The sequence below is a fragment of the Pleuronectes platessa genome, chromosome 19 (genome assembly GCF_947347685.1).
Source record: "Pleuronectes platessa chromosome 19, fPlePla1.1, whole genome shotgun sequence".
NCBI classification, from domain to species: domain Eukaryota; kingdom Metazoa; phylum Chordata; class Actinopteri; order Pleuronectiformes; family Pleuronectidae; genus Pleuronectes; species Pleuronectes platessa.
In genome coordinates, this window is record NC_070644.1 from 1,850,658 (window position 1) to 1,873,615 (window position 22,958).

The 22,958-nt window shown below is 41.4% G+C and overlaps 2 protein-coding genes and 1 long non-coding RNA gene across 3 annotated transcripts; 1 reads left to right on the forward strand and 2 right to left on the reverse strand.

Moving 5' to 3' along the window:
* Nucleotides 1-592: 592 nt before the first annotated feature.
* npy8ar (neuropeptide Y receptor Y8a) lies at nt 593-4,017 on the reverse strand. The gene is made up of 4 exons (XM_053411470.1): nt 3,709-4,017; nt 2,946-3,187; nt 1,266-1,412; nt 593-1,138 (listed from the first exon to the last, which is right to left on the reverse strand). Exons 1-4 carry the CDS (start codon nt 4,015-4,017, stop codon nt 694-696), a joined length of 1,143 nt encoding a protein of 380 aa, XP_053267445.1. The 3' UTR covers nt 593-693.
* A 3,943-nt stretch (nt 4,018-7,960) lies between these two features.
* Nucleotides 7,961-9,300, forward strand: LOC128425386 (uncharacterized). The gene is made up of 2 exons (XR_008333115.1): nt 7,961-8,475; nt 8,968-9,300. It is a non-coding gene; the product is annotated as an uncharacterized LOC128425386 (long non-coding RNA).
* Nucleotides 9,301-17,737: 8,437 nt separating this feature from the next.
* LOC128425387 (uncharacterized) lies at nt 17,738-18,729 on the reverse strand. The gene is made up of 3 exons (XM_053411976.1): nt 18,492-18,729; nt 18,070-18,395; nt 17,738-17,972 (listed from the first exon to the last, which is right to left on the reverse strand). The coding sequence occupies exons 1-3, from the start codon at nt 18,721-18,723 to the stop codon at nt 17,874-17,876; spliced, it is 657 nt and encodes a 218-aa protein (XP_053267951.1). The 5' UTR covers nt 18,724-18,729; the 3' UTR covers nt 17,738-17,873.
* Nucleotides 18,730-22,958: the final 4,229 nt, after the last annotated feature.

Below are 22,958 nucleotides of genomic sequence, written 5' to 3' on the forward strand. Positions count from 1 at the left end.
ACAAAGCAGATGGAAACTACCAACTTTGAGCAATATACAAACTGGCTGGGTGGTCATGAAAGATAGATTGGTCACGTGACATCACTACTCATAAGATATTTGTGTAGACTCAATTGATTTCCTCATGAAGGACCCTGCAAGGGAGAGAAAAAGGGAGCTCCGACCAGACCGACTCGATTTACAAATTCAGCAACCGTCAAGTTATTGAGGACGAGCTTACATCCAGGGCTTCTGCCACTCTTGTAATGAGAAAGACCGATGGCTAACTACATGTAAGTGTGGTGTATGTAAGACCTTTTATTGCTTCCCCTGGCAACGGCATGAAAGTTGCCACAGTCAGTTGATTTTGTTGAGTCTGGCTTCACCCCCACCATACATTGTATCACCATCTGGCAACATTAACAACTCTTCTGCCTTCTCAACATGCTCCATTTCTTTGAATCCATTCACAATATTTCTGTCTCATAGTCTGGAATATAAAGCTACATCAGATAAGGACTTTGTCCTTTCCTGTCCGTCTGAGTAAATAAGCTGTGCAGCTCTCTCAAGAAAGTTATGGAAATAAAGTGAAGTTGTATATTACTTGCTTATAGAAATCAAGAATCTGCTTGGGAAATGATTATTATCCACTGTTCAATTTTCAGCTTTTCTCAAGCCATTTACCTCCCAGCCACAGCTTGACAGTTCTCATTATTAGGTGTTAGCTGGTATTATTTTCACTGGAAATCCTGAGCTGATCTCAGGTCTCGGGGAAGAAACTGATCCCATCCGGTTGAGGGAGGTGGCTTTCGTCAAGCCTTCGCTGGCCACAGTGGAGAGAGGGAAGCTCTCGTAGCTTTCTGCTGCCTGGTTGCCACACTGGCAGCGCAGCAGCGTTGACTTCAGCTCCCTCTGGAAGTTGCTGTTTAGGAAACCGTACACCACGGGGTTAATGCAAGTGGAGACCATCGCTGTTAGGTGGCAAGCAGAGAAAACAGCATCATGCTGGCAGTCGGGTAGGGCCTGGTGGTGCCAGTCAAACACTGTGTTGAAGACATTCAGAGGCAGCCAGCACATAGCGAAGGCTATGACGATGGCTAAGAGCATAACGTTTATCCTCTGGGCTCCCCGTGTCCTCCCACTGCGCTCCAGCATGTCCCTGCACAAAACAGCATGATGCCTATTGTCATACGATCCACTGTGAAATATCATATCTTGCCTAAGGCAGAATTACGACAATGTAATACATAAATATAGCATCCTGACAAAAAGTAAAGCTGCGTGACCTGCGTCGTTTCAGGCGTAGGAAGATCCTGAGGTAGCAGAGGAGCACCAGCAGAAGTGGCAGGCAGTATTGGAAGAGCAGCAGCGAAGTCGTGTAGGCAAGACGATGCTTATCAGTTGGCCAAAGCTCCATACAGATCAGATGGTCCCTTAGACACAGAGGGATGTTGCACAGGGAAAGAGTAAAGACAATAAAAAGAGAAAAGCTTGAATAAATTACTGCAATCTTTTCTTTTGTCACTCATTCTGAAAAAGTTTATGAGCTTGTCAGATTGCACATACTTACATTGTAATAACTTTCCTACATGATATCTTAATGTTCTTATTCTCGTCTAAAGTAACCATTCCAACTCTCTTTGCAAGACAAAACTAAAGTATTGACTACTAACTCTTTTAATATATAAGCGAACACCCTGCACTAATGCAGCAAACTCTTATATTATTCAATAAAATTAAAAGAGGTCCAGATAGAGAGAATTTCCAAAGCAAAAGTCCGAAACATCATAATGTATAATAATAATTATAATTGTTATGATTTAGTGCCATATAATTTGAAGAAAACTGAGTTGTATCAATGTCTGTAAGCAGTCAAAAACTGATCAAATAAAATAAAGAAAAATAAATTACAATCAATGATATTTCAACGATGTATATGTAACCAGGTTAAATAACCCATGTTCTGTTGTTGTTATAATGTCACCACATCTTGATTAATGTTCAATATTTGTTGTTGTGTTGGTTCTAAGAAGCGTTTTGTTCCATATTATAACTTTAGTGTCTATATGTCTACCGTCACTTAAAGAGGTCGCTCATCTGTGACGTCTCTCGCGCACCTCTTTTAGTTGGCATATTGCTTTCTGAGAGGAGGTAAGCATTCTTTCTGCTCTTATTAGGAGATACACGTGTTTTCCAGGGTCACTTGTGTGTTTATGACGGGGTATGATGACCTGGCTCTGTGGATGAGGCTGCATGTTACAAGATTATTTTGCAGGCCACCCAGCATTAATAACTACCGTGGCGAGTCCTTCATTAAGTACAATCATAGCAGCGCAGCGTAAAGTGAAGTTAACGGATAAGACCGGTTAAGAGAGGCACACCCATACATTAGTAATTTTCACATTGAACTGTAGGATACTGTAATAATAAAACAAATGTTATTTTCTCGTTTCAAGTAAAATAAGGTTTGCATTTAAAAATAAGATAAATATGGTGACCTTTGCTCAAGCACTAGAAAACAAGCCAGCAAGCCAGCAAACAACACGCTGTGGAATTTGCAGTCCACCCTGATCCGCTAAGTAAATTGTTCTAAATTAAATAGTGGCATGTGATGACTTCAAGAGAGACAAGTTGTTAACATAAATAGTGCCCATGTTCATTTATTTTAAATTTAAGATAAGTTTTTAATCCAGAATAGATTCTGAATTTGGTTCATAGTGAAATTATGTTATGACATAGTCGTGGTATTAATTTCAGATTTTTTTTAATCATTTATCAATGATGAGACAGACGCGTCTTAAATGATGCCAAAGGAACATTTAAATAAGGAATTATGTTCAGCAGTTGCCCTATTAATGTAGCAATGTTTTGTTGGTGTTTAGAGCATGATGACACTGCAAAGATGTGATAGGTACCATCACAATGCTCTATCTGCCGAGACCTGTACACAAAATATTCCATCTCACCTGAAGGGATTGGCGGGCAGGCTGATGTTCTGGAAGGGGTCATTAGTGAGGATGTTGAAGGAAAGGAAGGGCAGAGAAATGAAGCAGGCAACCAGCCATGTCATACCCACAGCCAGGTAGGAGTGGCCAGCAGCGGGGGACCAGCCAGTGGGATGGAGTATCAGCTGGTGACGCTCCAGAGCAATCAGCACCAAGGAGAAGATAGAAACTGTCACTGACATGCACTGAACAAAGGGGGTCACCTAGAGAGATAAAATTAGACAAAGTTTTACCAGATTTGAAGGTTTTAAAACTGAATATAACATCAATAGGAAAATACTGCTTAGGCTTTGAACTGAAATGTTTAAGTATTGCTGTCATTATTATTAATAGGCCGATGCCTGTGATCTAGTTCAGGCAGCCAACTCGAGCTGCGCTGCTCCAATCATGTGACATACACCCCGTAACATACCTCACTCTCCACAATCATCTATAATACACACCCACCTTATTAGGCGGTCTATCTAAGCAGAGATTGTTTCCCATCACTCCCTTTGCTTGCCCCTATGCCAGTTGCTTCAGTCCCGCCACCACCCCAGCATCCACTTTTAGGCTCCGACGGGGGTTATAAGTATTTCGGAATCGGAGCCTAGACGCCAAACACTAACCTGTTATACTGTTGCAATAAACATTTGAATGTGAGTTGTCTGACTGAGTTATTATTAATCAATAGAATTGACAATGTTTTTGTGTTTGTGTGTGTGTGTGTGTGTGGTACACTGACCTTGCACAGGGCTTCTCCTAGTACCCAGCGGTCCATCAATGTGTATATGACAGTAACAGGCAGACACACCACACACATCAGGATGTCAGAGCATGACAGGTTGGCGATTAGGATATTGGTAACGTTGCGCAATTCCTGTTGCCGGGCAATGATAAATACCAGTCCTGCGTTACCTAGCAACCCAATTGCTATGACAGCGCTGTAAGCCACAATCAAAAAAGTTGCCCCGCCCACCGAGGGTGGGCACTGAGAGGTGTCTGCCCAATCCGAGGCCTCCCAGACACCAGGGAGGCTGCTGTCATTGGACATGGCAAAATAGAGGAGAGGGAAGGGAGGGGGTGATGTGAGGGGGTACAGTGTGTGTCGGTGGTCAGGGTTCAACTGGAGAAGAACACAGAGACTGCTCTTCAGTCTGTTCAAACACAGTGTACAATCAGACAGGATGATGGAGGCAGAGGACAGGCGGAACACTGCAGGTGATATATTGTAATCAATGTTCTGTTGCTGGAGTTGGGGGATTGTGACTGAGGAAAGGAGAGATTAAAATATAGATGCTGTCCCCTTTATCCTCCACTGTCAGCATGCCCGTGGAACACCTCAGCATCAAGATTTCCCTGCAAAACATAGAAAACATGAGAATAATGAAAGAGGTGAGTAGCTCTCATTCGACAACTGAGACAGCTCATTAAGAAGACCCCTCATTATGCCATCTTTGCTCTACACTGCATCATGAACATTCGCTGCAGGTCGTTGCTCTGCAATCAGAAGCTTGATGTATAACACAGCAGTGTTGTCTGTTCTATCCTGCATGCTCCCCCTTTTACATACATTTAAATTTGACTGTGTTTACATACAGTATATTAACAAGCTCCACTTCATATTATATATTCATAAGAAGAAACACACACAGACATATAATATAATCATGAAATCATGCAGAACATTTCTCATATCAATCAATCAATCAAATTTTATTTGTATAGCCCATATTCACAAATCACAATTCGTCTCATAGGGCTTTAACATGGTGTGACATCCTCTGTCCTTAACCCTCAGCAAGAGTTAGGAAAAACTACTAAAAACCCTTTTAACAGGGCAAAAATAGGTAGAAACCTCAGAGAGAGCCAAATGTGAGGGATCCCTCTCCCAGGACGAACAGAAGTGCAGTAGATGTCAGGTGTAGGCAAGATTAAAGTTTTTAGCAGCATTGATGAGGGTAAACATTTTGAAGGATAACTTCAATACGATATGTCAAGTAGTCCTTCTGCAATTATAGTCTATAGGGATGCACCGATTTATCGGCCGAACATCGGTAGCGGCCGATATTCGCCTCGTATACTGATATGGGCTTATCGGTAATAAACTTGACTTTAACCGATATCTTTGGCCGATGTTCATATTTGTTGTAAACCCGCTAGGCACGTGCCGCAGCTGGGGGAGCAGTCGCTCCGTCGCCCTCCTCTCCGCGGGCAGAGGCTCAGTGGGCGGCACCGGGAGGTCCTAATCCGGTGGCGCCTAACGGCGTCACTGGTGGGGGGGCTTTCTTTCTCTTGGACGGGCCGTTGGAGGGTACGGCGGTCGGCGGCGGCGACTCTGGACACGTGTCGGGCCCTTCTCGCAGATCACCTCAGCTACGGCGACCGCCGGGGGAACCCTCCGGCTGGCGCCTAGCAGCTGACTGAGAACCGGTGCGGACCAGGGGAATCCGACTGTTTAATTAAAACAAGCATCGCGAAGGGCCACGGTGGGTGTTGACGCGATGTGATTTCTGCCCGACACTAAAAACAGGTAAAACTGAGGAGGGCTTGTTAAGTTATCTTGACTCACGAAGTGTAACTTGGTGTAAAAAGTATGAGCGTAGCGTCTGTTTAAGTATTTTATTCTCATGTGCATCAGCTCTATTCATCCGTCTCATGCACAGGTAACAAGGGAATTGACAACATACGTCATACACACAGAAGCCGTAACACATCTAATAAACGGGCAATACTGCTACCGTAAAACAATGAGAAGAGCGTTCTCTATAATGATACTTTAACAGGGCTGTTATAGACAGGGTAAAAAGGTGCTGTTTTAAATAATCCTTGTGGTATTTTGACCAAAATATGTTAGTCATTTCATTAAGATCCCAAGGAACCATTTCAACTTGCGGAAAAATGGTCATTATATGTCTCTGTTAAATCAAATATTGTTTCATAAATCTGATTCAATTTGTGTCATTAAAGATAACAGTGATGAAGGGCTGAACATTTTTTAAATATTGCTTTTTAAATAATGATTTAATTATTTTTCTGGCACAAAAGGGTGAATGAATAACAACAAAAAGAAAATAAACAAATATCGGTATCGGCTATCGGCCAGATTGTTATTTTAAATATCGGTATCGGTATCGGCCAAGAATTTCCATATCGGTGCATCCCTAATAGTCTATACTAACAATTACACAGGGATAGGTTCATTATATTACAAACATGCAGAGTCTCTCTAGCTTTCTTTTCTGCAACATGTGACTGATAGTTTATTAACAGTCTCCCATAAATCGCAGCATTGTAGCATGTATAGCTGGCACAACGCACCATCCACTTATTACAATGTCTATCAAATTCTCAATCACATTAGCATATACATGCAAATGGATCGATCTCTGGAGAGCCCTGTCTCTCCTCTGACAGGTGGCATGGGCCCTGAGGGACTGGGCTGCTAAAGGATGAGACACACTCACAGGTGTCACCATACATCCACATTGACTCACTTGCATCACCCACCCACTTGTGACATCACTCAAAAACTCACTTTTTCTTCCCTCCACTGCTTCGATGGCATCTGTTGAGGTTTAAGCCAAAATCGATTTCTCTTGTTCAAAGTGAATCTAATTTCATTAGAAATTTACAAATGCCCATTTGTTTCTCTATACATGTTCAGTGATAAGCCTTCGCAGTGTCAAAGTGCTGCAGTTTTTGATAAAAGCACATACAAAAAGGCAGCATCGGGCAAAAATGCTACAATATATATAAAGTCTACCACTATTAGTCGTCACAAGATGTGCTAAAGGTTCAAGCTAAACACAGCTCAGAGAATCTTGTACTATTGACGGGACAGAGCTCCTGGGATAAGAAGAGAGAACAGTTTGAGCCAGTTGCTTTGGATGACATCATGCTTCATCAATGAACATTCCATATTTACAGTGACTGCTTGACAGGTCTATGTCAGTTAATGTGGAATCAAATGTTAATTCATTCACAGAGCACAATAAGCTGGCATGATGCCAAAGCCTGGCAGGGATTTGGACCCCATGCCCCTCCTACGCACCCCTCCACCTCCCAAAATGAATCTTAAAGAAATAAAAAAGAATTGACTGATAAACCAACAGTGTGTCCACAGTGTGTGAAAAGCTATTGCAGGTAATGATGACATTTTCATTGAAATGCTGTTTTTGAAGTCCCTTGCATAGATTCAAATGCATAGTTCAAATGCGACGAAGTACATGGAGCTAAATTCACGTCAAAACCAAACTTAATGGGATTTTGTTGTACTTGTAGTAAACAAATGTTTCCGGGTGTACGACATATTTAGTTTGCACTATATTTTTGTACTTGTATGAAGATTATTTGTTTCGAAAGCCATAGTTTATTAGAAATATGCAATGTATTTGTCTATCAGGTGCGTTTTTTATTCGCGTATAAAATGCATTTGTTTATTTACTGTATTTGTAAACCACACTGTGTTTGCAAGTGAGTGGTAGGGGATTTGTATTTTGTTTGTTAAGTTTGGCATGAGTTATCTCCAATATGGCTGGTAAGAGTACTGTAGCAATCCCACGTCCAGGGGCCAGTATACAAAGCATTATCTGTGAGCATTAGTAAGTCTAGGTTTTACTTTGGGTTTTCAGTCCTACTTCTGATCAGGGTGAATCACCTAGGTAACTGACACTACTACCGACCAATCAGATCACTGTAAACCAGAGTCATCTTATCCTGAAAGGGACAAAAGAGGACAGATATTTTGAGTGATTAGTGGAATGTTTTTACTGTTCAAGGTTATCGCACTTACAACGATTCTTCACCTGGAATGGAACACAAGGAATGGACATTACACTAGGGATGCACCGATCCGATACTTGTATCGGTATCAGTACCGATATTGAAGAAATTTCTAGATCGGGTATCGGTGACAATGGGCCGATCCATATCGACTGATCTATTCAGTGTAATTCTATGCTGTGCGCTGTGAGTGACGTCATACGCAAGTGTAACCTGTTGGAAAAAGAAACCCAACTGTTACTAAATATGTTGGAAGAAAGTGTTACAAATATGAGAAATATGTTAGAAATATGTTCTTTCACTGAGAATTATTTTTATTTAATTTATACATTTATTATTTAATTCATAACTACATTCTTTATTTTATTCTTCATTTCATTGATCATTTCATTTGATCTCAGAGGTCTTTTTGATTCAGTAGATGGTCCTGTGAAGAAAAACTTTTCAAATTGATTTCATTGGTTCATTTCAGTTTAGCTGAGTTGCTATTGGTTAAGGCAACGCATGTCCCGCCTCCTTCACGTTAGAGACGCTGCGGTAGTGTGTGAAAAATACACAGAGAGCAGCAGGACGATAATTGAGACACAGAGGTTTTGGAGTGATGAAACTTTAAAAAATACACTTTATATTGTTAAAAGGAGGAACTGTGTAAACAGAGAAAAGTCCGGTGAACCACTGAAGCGACCCTGGGAACATCTTGTGTTTGTTTTATTATTTTATTGTCCCGGTGAGTACTATCTGTATTAGCAAATAGCTCTGTGAATTAGCTTAGCCTCGTGGTGGGTTAGCTACCGAGTGGGAACATAAAGTCACAGTGTTGTGGTATTTTTCTAATGATAGTAAAGGAAAACGGGAATATGTGTGTAAAATGAGTATGCGTGCATGTTATTTACATTGTATGAACAGAGAAAGACATCATTTAGCTGAGTTTCATGGGTTATGAAGCTATATATTCTGTATATTACTGTGCTGTGGTGTGTATAGGTACGAGGTATCAGTAATCTGAGCATTTAATGGTGAACTGTGAGTGGTCTTATATTAATGGTTTTCTCACTACAAAACAGTGAAGTGGACATTTCATGTGTTAATATTGCGATGCAGCAGTTATCTTTTAACAAGTTAACAGTGAAAAGTTGCATTATACATTGATATTGATAAAATTAAACTGTACAGTTAAGAAAGGTTGAATAGATTTATATCAGTCTGTTATATTATACAGGCTGGGTTTTTTGGATACCCTGAGATCCTGGACCGTGGATTTGGAGTGATTCTCTCCCTGACGAGGGGGATGGCGGGCTACCCGCGTGAGCATTTTGGATTGAGGAGGAACCTTTCCATTCTTCATTCTCTGTCCTGCCAGAGTGGTAGGGTTGTGGGGAAGGACTTCCAAGAACTTTCGAATTGAACTATTTCTTTTGGGTAAAACATTTTATTTTATTTAGGGTGCACCCGGTAAAAAAGACATTTCAAATAAGAACAAAAGTAACTGTCGGCAGTGTATGTAAACTGTTTATTTTCTATATATGTTAATACAGTGTTTTGCTTAAATCTACCTGTGTGTTCCTTTTACTCATTGCGGTGTCCAATCTCTTCTTATTACTTTGCCCTGCGAACCTAGTGTGTACTTACCTGTCAAGTGGGTTACACAAGCAACACGCCGTGCGGAACCTACAGTGTTGGACAAAATGGAGCGAGCGAAAGGATCGGCGATCTGGAGCTTTTACACGTTACCTCAGCCAACAAGCTCCACGGCTACGTGCAACATCTGCAAGGTGAATGTTCCGAGGGGCGGTTCTAAAGCGTTGAGTTATAACACGACAAACCTCATTAAGCATCTATACAAATTTCACGTGAGAGAGCACGCGGAGTTCGTTGAACAGAATAAAAAAAAAGGAGCCGGCAAGAAGCAGCTAACCTTAAAGGAAATGAAGGAAAGAGTAGAAAAATTTCCAATGAATAGTGTGCAGGCAACCAAAATCACCGACAAGATTTTAAACTTTATTGTAATGGATGGGCAACCGCTGTCGGTTGTTGGAGACAAGGGATTTCGGCTGCTAATTAGCCACCTGGAGCCACGTTATGACATGGTAAGCCGAAAATATTTGTCCGAGACGGCTCTACCTGAACTGCATGCTAAAGTGTCCAAACACATATTGGAGAGGCTAAAAGACGTCAAAGCTCTGAGTTTCACCACAGATATCTGGAGCTCTGACGTTTCCCCCGTGTCACTTTTGAGCTTAACAGCACACTGGCTGGATGAGAGTTTCGTGCCACACAGTGCAATGTTAAATGCAACAAACTTCCGTGGGTCACACACCAGTGACGCGATTGCAGCTTCCCTAAAATAAATGCTTGATAGGTGGCAAATTCCTTTGAATAAAGTCCATGTCATTCTGAGGGACAACGCCAGCAACATGCGAAAGGCGATGGACATCATGAGAGTGCGTAGTTTAGGCTGCGTTGCACATACAATGCATCTCGTTGTCATCGAGGGACTTCTATCACAGCGTGCTGTGAGTGATGCCGTTGCAAGTGGGAGACAGATTGTTGGACACTTCAAACATTCCCCGCTAGCTTATTCACGGCTGCAAGATATCCAGCTTGAGATGAACCTACAAGCAAAACGCCTGCAGCAGGACGTCAAAACCAGGTGGAATAGCACCTACTTCATGATCACGAGTCTGGTGGAACAGAAGCGAGCACTGTCAGCTTATACTGCTGACCATGACCTGCCCACAACACTCACGGCAAACCAGTGGGCCTTGCTTGAAAAAACAAAGAACTGTCTAGAACCGTTTGAGGAGTTTACAAGGATGGTGAGCTCAGCCACATCCTCCACTGCTGATGTTATCCCAAGTGTCACCGTTCTGAAACGTATCCTCTCTATGGAAACCGAGGCTGACTCTGGGATTAAAACCATGAAAAGGACGCTCTTAGAAGCTGTTGACAAGCGCCTAAGCACCGCGGAAGACGAACCTCTGTATGTACTTTCCACACTGCTGGACCCAAGATACAAGGACAGGTGAGACTGTAAACTTTTTGTAAGAGATTTCACTTGTGAGAAAGATTATTTGACTTTACTAGAACATATAAATATTAAATATTATACAGACATTATAGATGTAACATACAGTAATAACATATTTGAAATTTAAAGTAAGGATAACTGCATATGTGATCTTTTTTTTTTTCATTTCAAGAAGTATTAGGCTAGTTTGCTGAATTTATAACTCACCAGTGCAGACTCTGTCAAGCGTGGGAAAGATGCACTTGCTAAGGAGCTGGAGGAAGATGTGAGGACCACCACTGCTGATGGAGCATCAACGGCTTTGGAGCCACCAGGAAAGGCCACCCGAGTGGAAACAGCAGCAGCAACTCCAAGCAGCAGCAGCAGCAGCAGCAGCAGCAGCAGCAGGAGCGGCTTCATGAAAGAATTTGGCAAAATTCGGGGGGAGCGAGAAGAAGGTCCTGGTGCAGCAAGCAGCTCTAGTACTGCTGTACAATTGCATGGATATTTTACAGAGGAAACAATTCCTACCACAGATGACCCATACAAATACTGGGGAGTCAACCGCCAGCGCTTTCCTGGCCTTGCTGCTGCTGCCTTCAAATACCTCAGTGCACCCTGCACTAGCGTTGAAAGTGAAAGGCTTTTCAGCACAGTCTCCACCATCATGGACGAGAAGCGAAACAGACTCACAGCCGAGAGAGCAGAAATGCTTGCTTTCCTAAGCAAGAACCTGCCAGTGATGCTTAAGCCTGAGCTTGAGAAGCTTGAGAAATCTGCTTGAGCAGGTCACTGACACTGAGTGTCAGTATGTGTGTGACTTATTAAGCCTCAACAGTTATTGGTGAAAAAACTTGAGAGAAGCTATTGTTTTCTCAATTTCAGCTCCTTTATTATTTATTACAAGTTATAAGTTGGTACTACCTCTAATTTTGTTTTTGTTTGTTTTTACCAAGCTAGAGAAGCTATTGTTTTGTTCAGATGCTTTTGTAATGGATGTTTAATTCCCATTTGCACTAAACTATGTAAAGAGCTGATTGCTATTTATTTTGAAAGTCTTCCAACCAAGCTAGTGAAGCTATTGTTTTCTCAATTTCATCTCCTTTATTATTTATTGCAAGTTACAAGTTGGTGCTACCTCTAATTTTGTTTTTGTTTGTTTTTACCAAGCTAGAGATGATATTGTTTGGTTCAGATGCTTTTGTAATGGATGTTTAATTCCCATTTGCACTAAACTATATAAAGAGCTGATTGCTATTTATTTTGAAAGTCTTCCAACCAAACTAGTGAAGCTATTGTTTTCTCAATTTCAGCTCCTTTATTATTTTATTATTTATTTTGTTTTACATTGTATTTGAATCCCTAATTGCACTGACTGAACCAGTCACACTATATTTTTGTGATTAAGATTGTTTTACTGGTGCACAATTATATAATAAATAAGTAATTCAGTACATTTATATCTGTTTATTTGTTTTATAAAAAATAGGAAAGAAATGTTTAAGTCAAGTCTCATGATCCCAGTCTTTTCCCCCCAATGAAACTTACAGTTTGTTACCATAATTTCGCGCTGTTTTTCTATATCGGTATCGGATCGGTATCGGCCGATACTAAACCTCAGATATCGGTATCGGTATCGGAGGTGAAAAAAGCGGATCGGTGCATCCCTACATTACACCAGTGGAAATCTGCACTTTGGTCTGATTGAGTGCTGCGTCAGATGACCTGGCCTCCACAACCACCCGACCTAAACCCAAATGAGATGGTCTGGGATCGGTTGGACCACAGAGTGAAGGCAAAGCAGCCAACAAGTGCTCAGCAACTCTGGGAACACTTCAAGACTGTTGAAAGACCATTCCAGGAGACCACCTCATGAAGCTGATTGAAAGAAGGCCAAGAGTGTGCAAAGCTGTCATCGGAGCAAAAGGTGGCTACTTCGAAGAATCTTAAATAAAAATAATAATATGGTTGTTGAGCATTTTTTTGTTTACCACATAATTCCATATGTGTTCCTTCATAGTTCGGATGTCTTCAATATTAATCAGCAATGTAGAAAAAATTAAGAATAACCATTGAATGAGAAGGTGTGTCCAAACTTTTGAATGGTACTGTATTTCATTGGAAAATTATCCACACACTGTTTAATGTTTCCCAACATTATATACAGACTTTTCAGTCAGACTGAGCTCATCACACATCAATTAGGTCTCTTCCATCCACTCTACTTTGGCGGCAAAAGCAGTCTGACATCCCTTGAGGTGTTTATGTCTCTGCACTGACGCAGCCAGATATGTTTTCAGGTTGTCTGTCCATCCATCATATTCTCGAGAACGCAATATCTCAAGAAAGACTTGAGTGAATTCCTTCAAATTTGGCCAGAAAAAGCATTTTTGTTTGCCTTGTGAACATGATATATCTGGGACTCCTTGAGGGATCCTTTAATCCTTCAAAAGGTCAAGCTCACCTGATCCCACGTTGTTATGAATGCGATATATCAGGAATACCCAAAAGGTCTTTCATTACATCTGGCACACACATTCACCTGGACTCCGTCCCTGACAAACAGACATAGATATATACCTTTTAGGACATAAACCACTGCCAGATACCATTTAAGAATAGCATTTTTCCCTCAAAGTTTTGTGCTGAGAAGCCTTTGTGATCGAGTCAGTGGGTGTATGATTGTTGAGTGGATTTATGGAGGTTTATTCAGGATGGAGATCAGAGATATCTATATCCACAGGAAGTGTAAGTTACACTCAATTATATCAATATCCATCTTAGCCTCAACTTCAACTCTGTGCCCACCCTCCTCACTTTTTGCTTTGTCCTGATGAATGTCCATGTCGGTTTTATACCAGATTCTGTCACTTCACCAGTAATAAAATGTAATCCAGAACAGTCAATTGAATTGCAGAGGAGTGCTGAGATTTTCCATCACCCCACAGCTACCTGTACTGTTAAACCTGTCCACAATGGGCTTTAGGTTCCTTGGTTTCAAACATTGGTTCTCACCATAATACTTATAACAGATTAACAATAGTAGCCTGCCAGGAATAATTAAATCATGGAAAGACAGAAATGTTCTTCAGACAGTTATTATTCTCTTTTGTCAAAGGTTTTCATTTCACGTATACAGATGTGCTTAGTGGGTGATGAAGTAAGCATACTGATATATACTGATACATTGTTGATAAGGTTCTGAGCTCCAGCTGCGCAAAAGGTATATTGACCACAAAGCTGTAGACAAACACACTAGCACTGTACTGGCTTATTAATTCAAAACAGCACAGCAAGGACATTCAAGCATGCTATCATAGAAAAATAAAGTCACAGGATGTAAATTAATAATTTGTACATGTTGGCCAGTGCACCATACTTCTTGAGATTCCATGATTGAACTTCATTTGTTGTGAGGTCTTTAAGAGATGCACTGCATGACATGTATTTGTACAGACGTGGAGAAGGGCAATGGGTGACCTTGGTCCTGACACGTTAACCCTTGATGACGACGCTGCCCTTTTGTATTTAAAATATTTCTTTCTTTGACATAACAGTGTCACATTACCTCATCTGACCACACAGCTGCGACCATGTATTTGTGTTGAGATGGTGGAAATCATTACGTTACTGTAATGGTTACCTACACTGGGATAAACAGTTAGTGAAAGCTCCCTCAGTGGTGAAATGCAAGGGGCTGGACTGACACAAACAAATCAAATACTGTTCGTTCCTGATCCACTAATCAAAAGAGGAGTGTTATCATTTGAACACGAGTTGCTCTTACGCTTCCGAGTATAAAAGTAACTGCAGGCATGGTCAGCGCTCACCCTCACTGAGACGACACCCTGCAGAGTTTGTGCGATTGCTCTTGTTTCCTCTATAATTCAGATATTCATTGCTTTATAAACAGTCTTTTTAAAGACTCACTCCTTCCTTAGTAATACCTTCCTGCAGCAGGCCTATTCGTAGCCTAATCTAAGGAGTAATTTGCTCCACAGTCTTTTTTAGAAAGCTCATAGCCCCAAGAGCTAGCCTTCTAGCTAGCTAACTTCTTCCAACTGCAGAGCTGCCAACTTTTCAAAAAATCTTAGAGTGAGATTTTGTCGGGGGTGACCAAATTTTTGCCGCGCACGCAGCCACACATGTTTGTGGCTCAATTATCAGGGAATTGGAATTAATTTTCGGCGTTGTACCCATGTTGTGCATTCTGGTGGTTTGTGGAGCCCAAAGTCGTTGATAGGGGCGGCCGACTGGAGATGGACAACATTGGTTACGTTCTGTGAAGCAAAGACATAGCTGAAGGTCCATCCCCAGGAAATTTTTGTTTAAGTAGATGTTATTTCCTGCATTCTAGTGGATTTTTGAGTGGTATGCTAAAGATCTGCAATACCTGAACTTATTCTGATTCATGTTCATCAGATCATGACTTGTAGGGCCTTCTAGACTTGAGCTGAACATTCAACCAGAAAACTATTGTTGTGCCTCAATGACTGTCTATGTACCACAATATAGCCTAATTAATAGACCTGTGTTTAAGATTTGACCAAGGTAGGTTGATTGACATTTTGATTACAATGGTATTCAACTAATTCTTAACTGAAACCTAACCTATATTGTTAATAATTGTATTCTTAAGAACAGTTAATGATTTATGTTCAGCAAAAAATGACAGAAGATTAGTTGGGGAGAGATTTTCATTTTTTTCAACAAGAAAGTGCAACAAATAAAGTGCTTAAAGTGCTTAAAGGGCTTAAACAGTAGCCTTTTTAAGCAATAAGGAACAACAACAATACAATCAACCAGAACAACAATAAATAAAAATGAGGTATCGGATGCAGATCAGAAGCTGGTTAGTCATTATCTGTGGGCAAGGTTGTACTGGCCTGTGGCCTTCTTGGAGGCCTTGATGACATCTGAGGGGGGCTCCCATCTGAAACAGGGCTCCAGGTCGGCCATCTTTATGGCCATTATCGAGGACAGGGTGCCATCCAATGCCAGGCTATTTCTGGTCTTAGTTTTATTCAGTCCCACCACAGAAAACACCCTCTCCGGATCTGCATTTGAATGGGGCAACACCAAGACCAGCTTGGCGACGGCAGCAAGCCTCTCAAATTCTTTGGCTCCTGTTACCTATGGAAAATGAACCAAGAACAAAATGGAAAAACATAGCATATTTTGATTAATACTGTAAGTATACTGTAACAAAGTTCAGATACAACATGCATAGTTTGCATCATGTATGACAGATACAGATACAGATGCATGCATCAATAAAAGCAACAGATGTAGCCAAGCCACACCTGCCAAAAAGAAAGAAAAAAAAAAAGTATACCTTATGTTTCCTTGTTGCCATTCCAGCCCAGAAGCTTTCCATTTCAGTTTCGTCCTGAAGGGAGGTTGTTGGCATGGTTTGAAAATTGAGAAACTCCTCACCCAGGTGGTCATGCTCCTCTGGCCCATGGTATGGGAGGAGATGGGGAAACCTATTTATGAAAGTAGAGTTACAGGTTGTTAAGTTATAGGTATATTGTCATCAACCAGCAGCAGTTCATACACATCTTTGAGGAAAAGCCATATAAGAATAACTCATGTGCAGTTTAGGAGTGAACATACCTCATCATAAGCATTTTAGCTAAGATGATAGACAATAATTAAAGAAAAAAACTAACCTTTCAACAAAGTACAGGACATCTTCAATGCCACTTTCAGCCCTCTGCCGCACATCTACAAATTTTGCGTGTTTGATCAGTGGCTCTTCCAGTGGCAGCTTCTTAAGTGCATAGCCCACAGCACTGGTTAGGAAACTTAACACAGCTTCATGGAATGAATCCACCTTCCGTGGTGTGATGTCACCCTCATCAAGATACCTGTTAAGTGTAGCCCTGGTTGTGAACCCAATGTTCAACTTTTTCCCTGTACAGATACAGCATATCAGGAAAACATAAATGGTTTAACATACTGATGCAGCAATATCAGCTTGACAGATAGGGCAATAAATCCAACCAGAAGCTCACTGTTGGAAGGACTACCACAAACCTTAGGTTTCTACTCATGTAGTGGCAAAAGGTTAGCTACAAGGCTAAATATCACATTTTATCTATCACATATCACAGTGTATGATCATAATAATAGTCAAACACTAACCTGGCAAATGGTTTGCCTTCTCTTTATAGGCAATTTCACAAGGCTCCTCGTGACATTGCAGAGCTGCTGGAACCATAAATTTGGAACATAGCTTGCGTACGAATTTCACCATCTATGACAGACATTGACAAAAATAGTATTAGATCCCTGCAAATATCAGCAAGAAACAGAGAATGTAAAAAACAGCAAGATCCAAACTCACCTCATCATGTAACAAATATATTGCTGACTGCTCAAGCAGATTTCTCAAGCTTCTCAAGCTCAGGCTTAAGCATCACTGGCAGGTTCTTGCTTAGGAAAGCAAGCATTTCTGCTCTCTCGGCTGTGAGTCTGTTTCGCTTCTCGTCCATGATGGTGGAGACTGTGCTGAAAAGCCTTTCACTTTCAACGCTAGTGCAGGGTGCACTGAGGTATTTGAAGGCAGCAGCAGCAAGGCCAGGAAAGCGCTGGCGGTTGACTCCCCAGTATTTGTATGGGTCATCTGTGGTAGGAATTGTTTCCTCTGTAAAATATCCATGCAATTGTACAGCAGTACTAGAGAAGCAAGTTGAAATGAGTGAAGGTTGGTACGGTGTCTTGGTAGAACAGCAGGTACACTTCTGTCATGGGGTCAGTAAATGCCTGCACAAGCCTCTTGAATCTGGCCTGATTTTCATCTTGAATCAATAAATAAATAAATAACACAAAATAAGAGGTTGTCAATAAGTTGGTGACTAACAATCCATGTAGTTGCTGCATAATGAAATTGAAAATTGATGACCATACTAGCAGATTTGAAGTAGCTCGCTAGAGGTCCGTAAAGCCTCAGGATTCTAGTCACACAACGTTCAAGGCTTAGCCAACGAACTGAGATGTGCAGGAGGACCTCCATGTACTCAGCTTCATGCAGCTCACAAAACTCTGTTTCAAACATTTAATTCCATATCATATCTTTTCTAAAGCTCTGCATTTCAATATTACACGTAATAGTATCAAACATGCATACCTGTCAGGTATCCTTTCCGATTTGTGCTACCTTTGAACCAGTAACCGATGTCCACTACCATGTCCTCCAAATCAAAACCAGACACCTGCAATGCATTAATCAAATCATATCATTCAGTCAATGCATGCAATTAGGATACAAATATAAAGTTACGTGTAGAGATAAATCAGGCCTGAACTCACTTTAAAAAATCCCCCTCCTGCAGCTTTGGCGGTGTTATGGGCCACATGACAAGGACAACCATGAATATAGGTGTTGGGGTGTTTCTGGAGCACCCTAGAGGCGATGGAATTATGTGGTCCGATGGTCACAGCTGCATTGTCAACCGAGAGAGCAACGCAGTTCTCCCAAGGGATACCATGCTCCTCTAGGGTGGAGTTAATCTTGGCGAAGATCTCGCTTGCTGTCCCACATGTCTTCCCACTTGTTGTGCACATGCTCAAAAATCGGTGGACAACTTTGCTTCCCATGAAGACCCGGGCAGTAAGCGGGTTCATCTTTTGCACTCCTATAATGACGAGTTAGAATTATACAAATGTACATGTTGTTCAATGTTTACACAAAGCAAATGTTTTTCAGAAGAGATAAATAGTTTGGGAAATACCTGTGTCATTTGACCCATCTGTAACAAGGGTGTATGGGCTGTTTTTGAGCTCCTTCACAAGCTCTTGTGTGAAATAAGGCGCAAGCGCTTTGTTAGTAATGCAGGATGACTTAGTCCTGGCACACCTGTAGTCCTGCGCCGTCTTCGAATCTCCAAAACAGTCTTTTAGGAGAGGCCCCAGGTGGTCCGTAAAGGCTAGAGGAACGTTATGAGCTACCAACCCAGCTGTCATTTTTACCTCAGCTCTTCTTGTCTGTAAGAAATTGAAAATGATTAATCCTCCCAAAAGACCATAGTTTATTTCAAATAGACACCTGTGATAATAGGGCACAGGTTAAAAAAAACACATTCAGCAACTAAGATCTCAAATTAAGAAAATTGGACTGTAATACACTGAAATACAAACCACAAATTAGTCAAAACTATCAACCATGACTTTACCGCGATCAACTAGAACACAAAACTCTTGACTGAACCTTGACAGGACTATTAAACATATCATACCTTAACCTCTTGTGCAGACATCCCTCCAACAGAGGGAGCGGGCATTGCATATTGGGTTATTGTGGCTGTGGACTGAAGAGCTCGTTGCTTTTCTTGGTGGCCTTTGGTTTTTATGTGGTGCACTAGATCTGCCACACCCTGGTGGCAACATGAGTTTTCACTCCGGCAGACTGCACACCAGTAGTGCGTGTTGAGGCTCCCTCTTGTAATAAATGGCCAGGAAGAGGTCCACTCATTTTGGAACAGGGTTCTATATGTTGCTGCTCCAGCCAGAGCACGCCTCTTCTGGCCCTGCTGTTGGATTGGGGGAGTCTCTTCTGTCTGTCCCTCTGTGTCTTCTTCCATCTGCACTGTTGGTTGTTCTATTTGTCCTGTCTGTTGCTCTTCTGCAGCAACTGACTGTTCTGTCAGTGTGTTTGTCTGTCGTTTGTCTGTCTGTCCTGTCTTTTGCTCTTCTGCAGCAACTGACTGTTCTGTCAGAGTGTGTTTGTCTGTCTTTTCTGACTTGGCTGGTTCTTTAAATAATATAAAAGATTTCCCTTTTGTCCCGGGCCTGGCAAAGGTCTTTTACGAGACATCTTTCCTACCTTAAAGAATTCAAATGGTTTTTAATAACTCTACTCTCAGTTTCAAAAACATGCTTACTACTTCTATTGCACAAATTTCCTGTCTTTATGATAAATTATTTGGAATACATCGACTTACCTGTATAAAGTGCTGTTTGGAAGATCTTCAGAGTGAGTTTTTGGCCTGTTGATAAAAAGATAAATGCTCACAAGGTTAACAAGGTGCTCTCCTGCTGTTTGTTATGACATCTGAGTTTACATTCACCACACAAAATCAAGTTCACAAACACAAACGAATAATTTCTTTCAAGATTTAAAGTTTAAGAGAGTGAGTACTTAATTGAAACACATGTCACATACCATTGTCTCTGCTCAGACTGAAGATGAAGATTTTCTTCAGCGGTAGATTCCAGGTAGATTCTCTCTTGTAACTCTTCTTCTGCAGCGGATAGAGTTACAGATGCGCTCCTTAGCGCCATCTAGCGTCGGGGAGGAACGAACGCGTCTCGGCCCAAAATCAGATTTTTTTTTTGGCGTGAGAAATTGGGTGTGTGGTGTGAGTGCGTGTGAAAACATGCAAAAGCGTGTGTCACACGGCGAAAGCGTGAGAGTTGGCAGCTCTGCAACTGGAGCTAGCCCTTTTCTCCTGAACACCATTTTTTACATCTTCAATCATCCACCGTGTTGCAACAAATAAAACACCAGCACTTGAATACTATTCTGTGCTGTCCCTGTCTACATTGTGTACTGTTTGTTTTGTTAAGAACAATTGCCTAGCACAGCCTTATTCATTATTCGTGTGCAAGTCGCTCACAGCCACACATACAGACACACTCACAAGAGCACGACGTTGCAATCAGAACTTTATGAACATCACACACACTGTATCAGCAAACAAACACAGGTTACACCTTACCTTCCAGAACTCATTTTAAAAAGCTCAAGGAGTAAAAGTATGAAGCTACACTTGTCAGGGTTAAATATGCTCTGAAAGCAACTGATAACAAGATTGCCCTCACAACTGATGCTTGGACCAGTGTAGCAACAGAGGTGTATCTTGGCATCACACGTCACATTATAAGTGATGACTGGGAGCTCACTAGCTTCTGCCTCACAACCATGCCACTTGAAGAGAGACACACGAGCCAACATTGCTGCATGGATTGAGCAGGCTGTCGAAAGATTTGAGATCCCTACAAGCAGAATCGTGGCAGTTGTTCATGACAATGGCTTGAATGTTGTGCTGGCTGCAAACATCTTGAAAGAAGAACATAGGTGGGTGCCTGTCCGCTGCGCAGGCCACACTTTGCAGTTAGTTATAAATCATGCGTTGAAAACCCCTCAGGTCAGCAAAGCACTTGAAGCTGTAAGGTGTCTCGTTGAGCACTTTAAAAGAAGCTAACTGGCTGCAAGCAAGCTGAAAATGAAGCAGAAACAAATGGGGACTCCTGAACACAAACTTGTACAAGATGTCAGTACCAGGTGGAATAGCACCCATCATATGATTAGTCGCCTCCTGGAAAAGAGATGGCCAGTCACTGCAACCCTTTCTGACCCAGCAGTAAAACAGAGAGGGAAACAATACCTAGACCTCAAAAGCGTGTACTTGAGTGGTGAGAGTCATGTGACAGTCTCTGCACTGCCTGCAGTGGTCAAAGGGCTTCTGAAGTCCACCCACACTGTTTATGAATTAACTCCTGTGCAGGCCTACCAGGCAGCTGCTTCCGAGGAAACTACTGCACGGTGGTCAGGAGAGGTCACCTTCACAGAAGATATCCAAAGCAAAAAGATCATTGCAGATGCACTTGACCCACGATTTCAGAAAAATCTGAAATTCCTGACACCAGAGGAGAGGTTGAGCCCATGGATGGGAGTACTGTGAACCAGCTCACCAGTGGGAACCAAGATGCCACAGCATCAGCTGACAAGGGAACTCCAAATAGGAGGACTGTTTCAGTACTGGATTCACTGGTTGGATCAGACTCAACGGACAGTGACAAAGACAACAATGAAGATGGCACAACCGAATGATCAGTAATGAAGTGCTGATGTACTTTGGAGAGCAGCCTCTCTCAAAAACAGAAAGTGACCTGTCTTGGTGGAAGTTGATTGAGGCAAGGTTTCCAGCTCGTGCATCATTAGGCAAATCATTCTTGTGTATTCCAGCTACTTCTACTCCCTCTGAGCGGCTCTTTACAGCAGCTGGGAACATCGCCTCCAAGAAGAGAGCCAGCCTCACTCCAGAGCATGTCAATATGCTCACGTTTCTACATTGCAATTTGAAACGTGTGTAAATTGTGTAAATTCAAAATGACCCTGAAGTCATTTTGAATTACTTTTTTTTTTTTTTAACATTCTTTTTATTGAACATTTTCAGAAATTATAACAGTCCAGCACAGTACATACAGAATATATGAAATATGTAGCAAATCCAAAATACATCTACAGCAATGATCTCAAAAGTCCTAATTAGGTCTTACATTTCAGGCAGTTGCAGTCTGAGCTCCCAGGTACCTCACCACTTTATCAAACTTAACTGTAAAAAGGTCATTCTGACCGTTGATACGAAATCTTAGTCTTTCCAGAGAAATATAATCTAACATCAGAGACTTCCATAGATGTATTGAAGGAGGTTCATCTCCTACCCATTTGGTCATAACAGCCTTCTGGCCCAACATAAGCAGAAAATGTACAGTGTTCTTATTTGGTCTTAGTGATTCAGGAATATAACCCAATAAACATAATATTGGATTAGGCTGTATTTTCTGTTTAATTATCTCACCAACCCCATCGCATACAGTTTGCCAAAACCGTTGAATCTTTTCACATTCCCAGAGGCAGTGAAATCTTGTCCCTAAAATAGTTTTACATTTTAGGCAGTTTGGAGAGGCCCCTGCTGTGTATTTACTATACATATAAGGAGATATATAGACATTTTGTAGGATATTATATTGCATTTCTCTGAATCTGTTACATATGGATATTTTCGATGGTAAAAGTAAGATTTCCTCCCATATTTCACTGTCTATCGTTGTTTTCATCTGGGTCTCCCATAGTTTCCGTAGGGATGATAGTCTGTCTGTTTTCAGATATTGCAATTTGGAGTAAAATTTGGAGACAAAATGACCCTGTTTAAGACTATCTAAGAGAGTCTTTTCTAGTGAGTTAAAGTCACCTGGAAGACTGAGAGTATCCATTTTAGTATACACATAGTGTCTGACCTGAAGGTATTTGTAAAATTCTTTTGTTTGTAATTTATATGTAGCCTGTAATGATTCGAATGTTTTAAATTTTCCCCTATCCCAAAGGTCATAAATATGGTAAATTCTTGCTTCATACCAGTTCTGAAAGTTAGGTCCAATGCCTCCCCTGGTTAATTCAGGGTTATCAGTCAGTG

Excerpts from the sequence above, each read along its gene's own strand:
- npy8ar (XM_053411470.1), bottom strand. The coding sequence starts at position 4,017 with ATGTCCAATGACAGCAGCCTCCCTGGTGTCTGGGAGGCCTCGGATTGG. Across the intron at positions 1,413-2,945 it reads CTGCCCGCCAATCCCTTCAG|GGACCATCTGATCTGTATGG; the intron begins GTGAGATGGAAT and ends TCTGTGTCTAAG. Across the intron at positions 1,139-1,265 it reads CTACGCCTGAAACGACGCAG|GGACATGCTGGAGCGCAGTG; the intron begins GTCACGCAGCTT and ends TGTTTTGTGCAG.
- LOC128425387 (XM_053411976.1), bottom strand. The coding sequence starts at position 18,723 with ATGACAGCTGGGTTGGTAGCTCATAACGTTCCTCTAGCCTTTACGGAC. Across the intron at positions 18,396-18,491 it reads AGATGGGTCAAATGACACAG|GAGTGCAAAAGATGAACCCG; the intron begins GTATTTCCCAAA and ends TCGTCATTATAG. Across the intron at positions 17,973-18,069 it reads CAGGAGGGGGATTTTTTAAA|GTGTCTGGTTTTGATTTGGA; the intron begins GTGAGTTCAGGC and ends AATGCATTGCAG.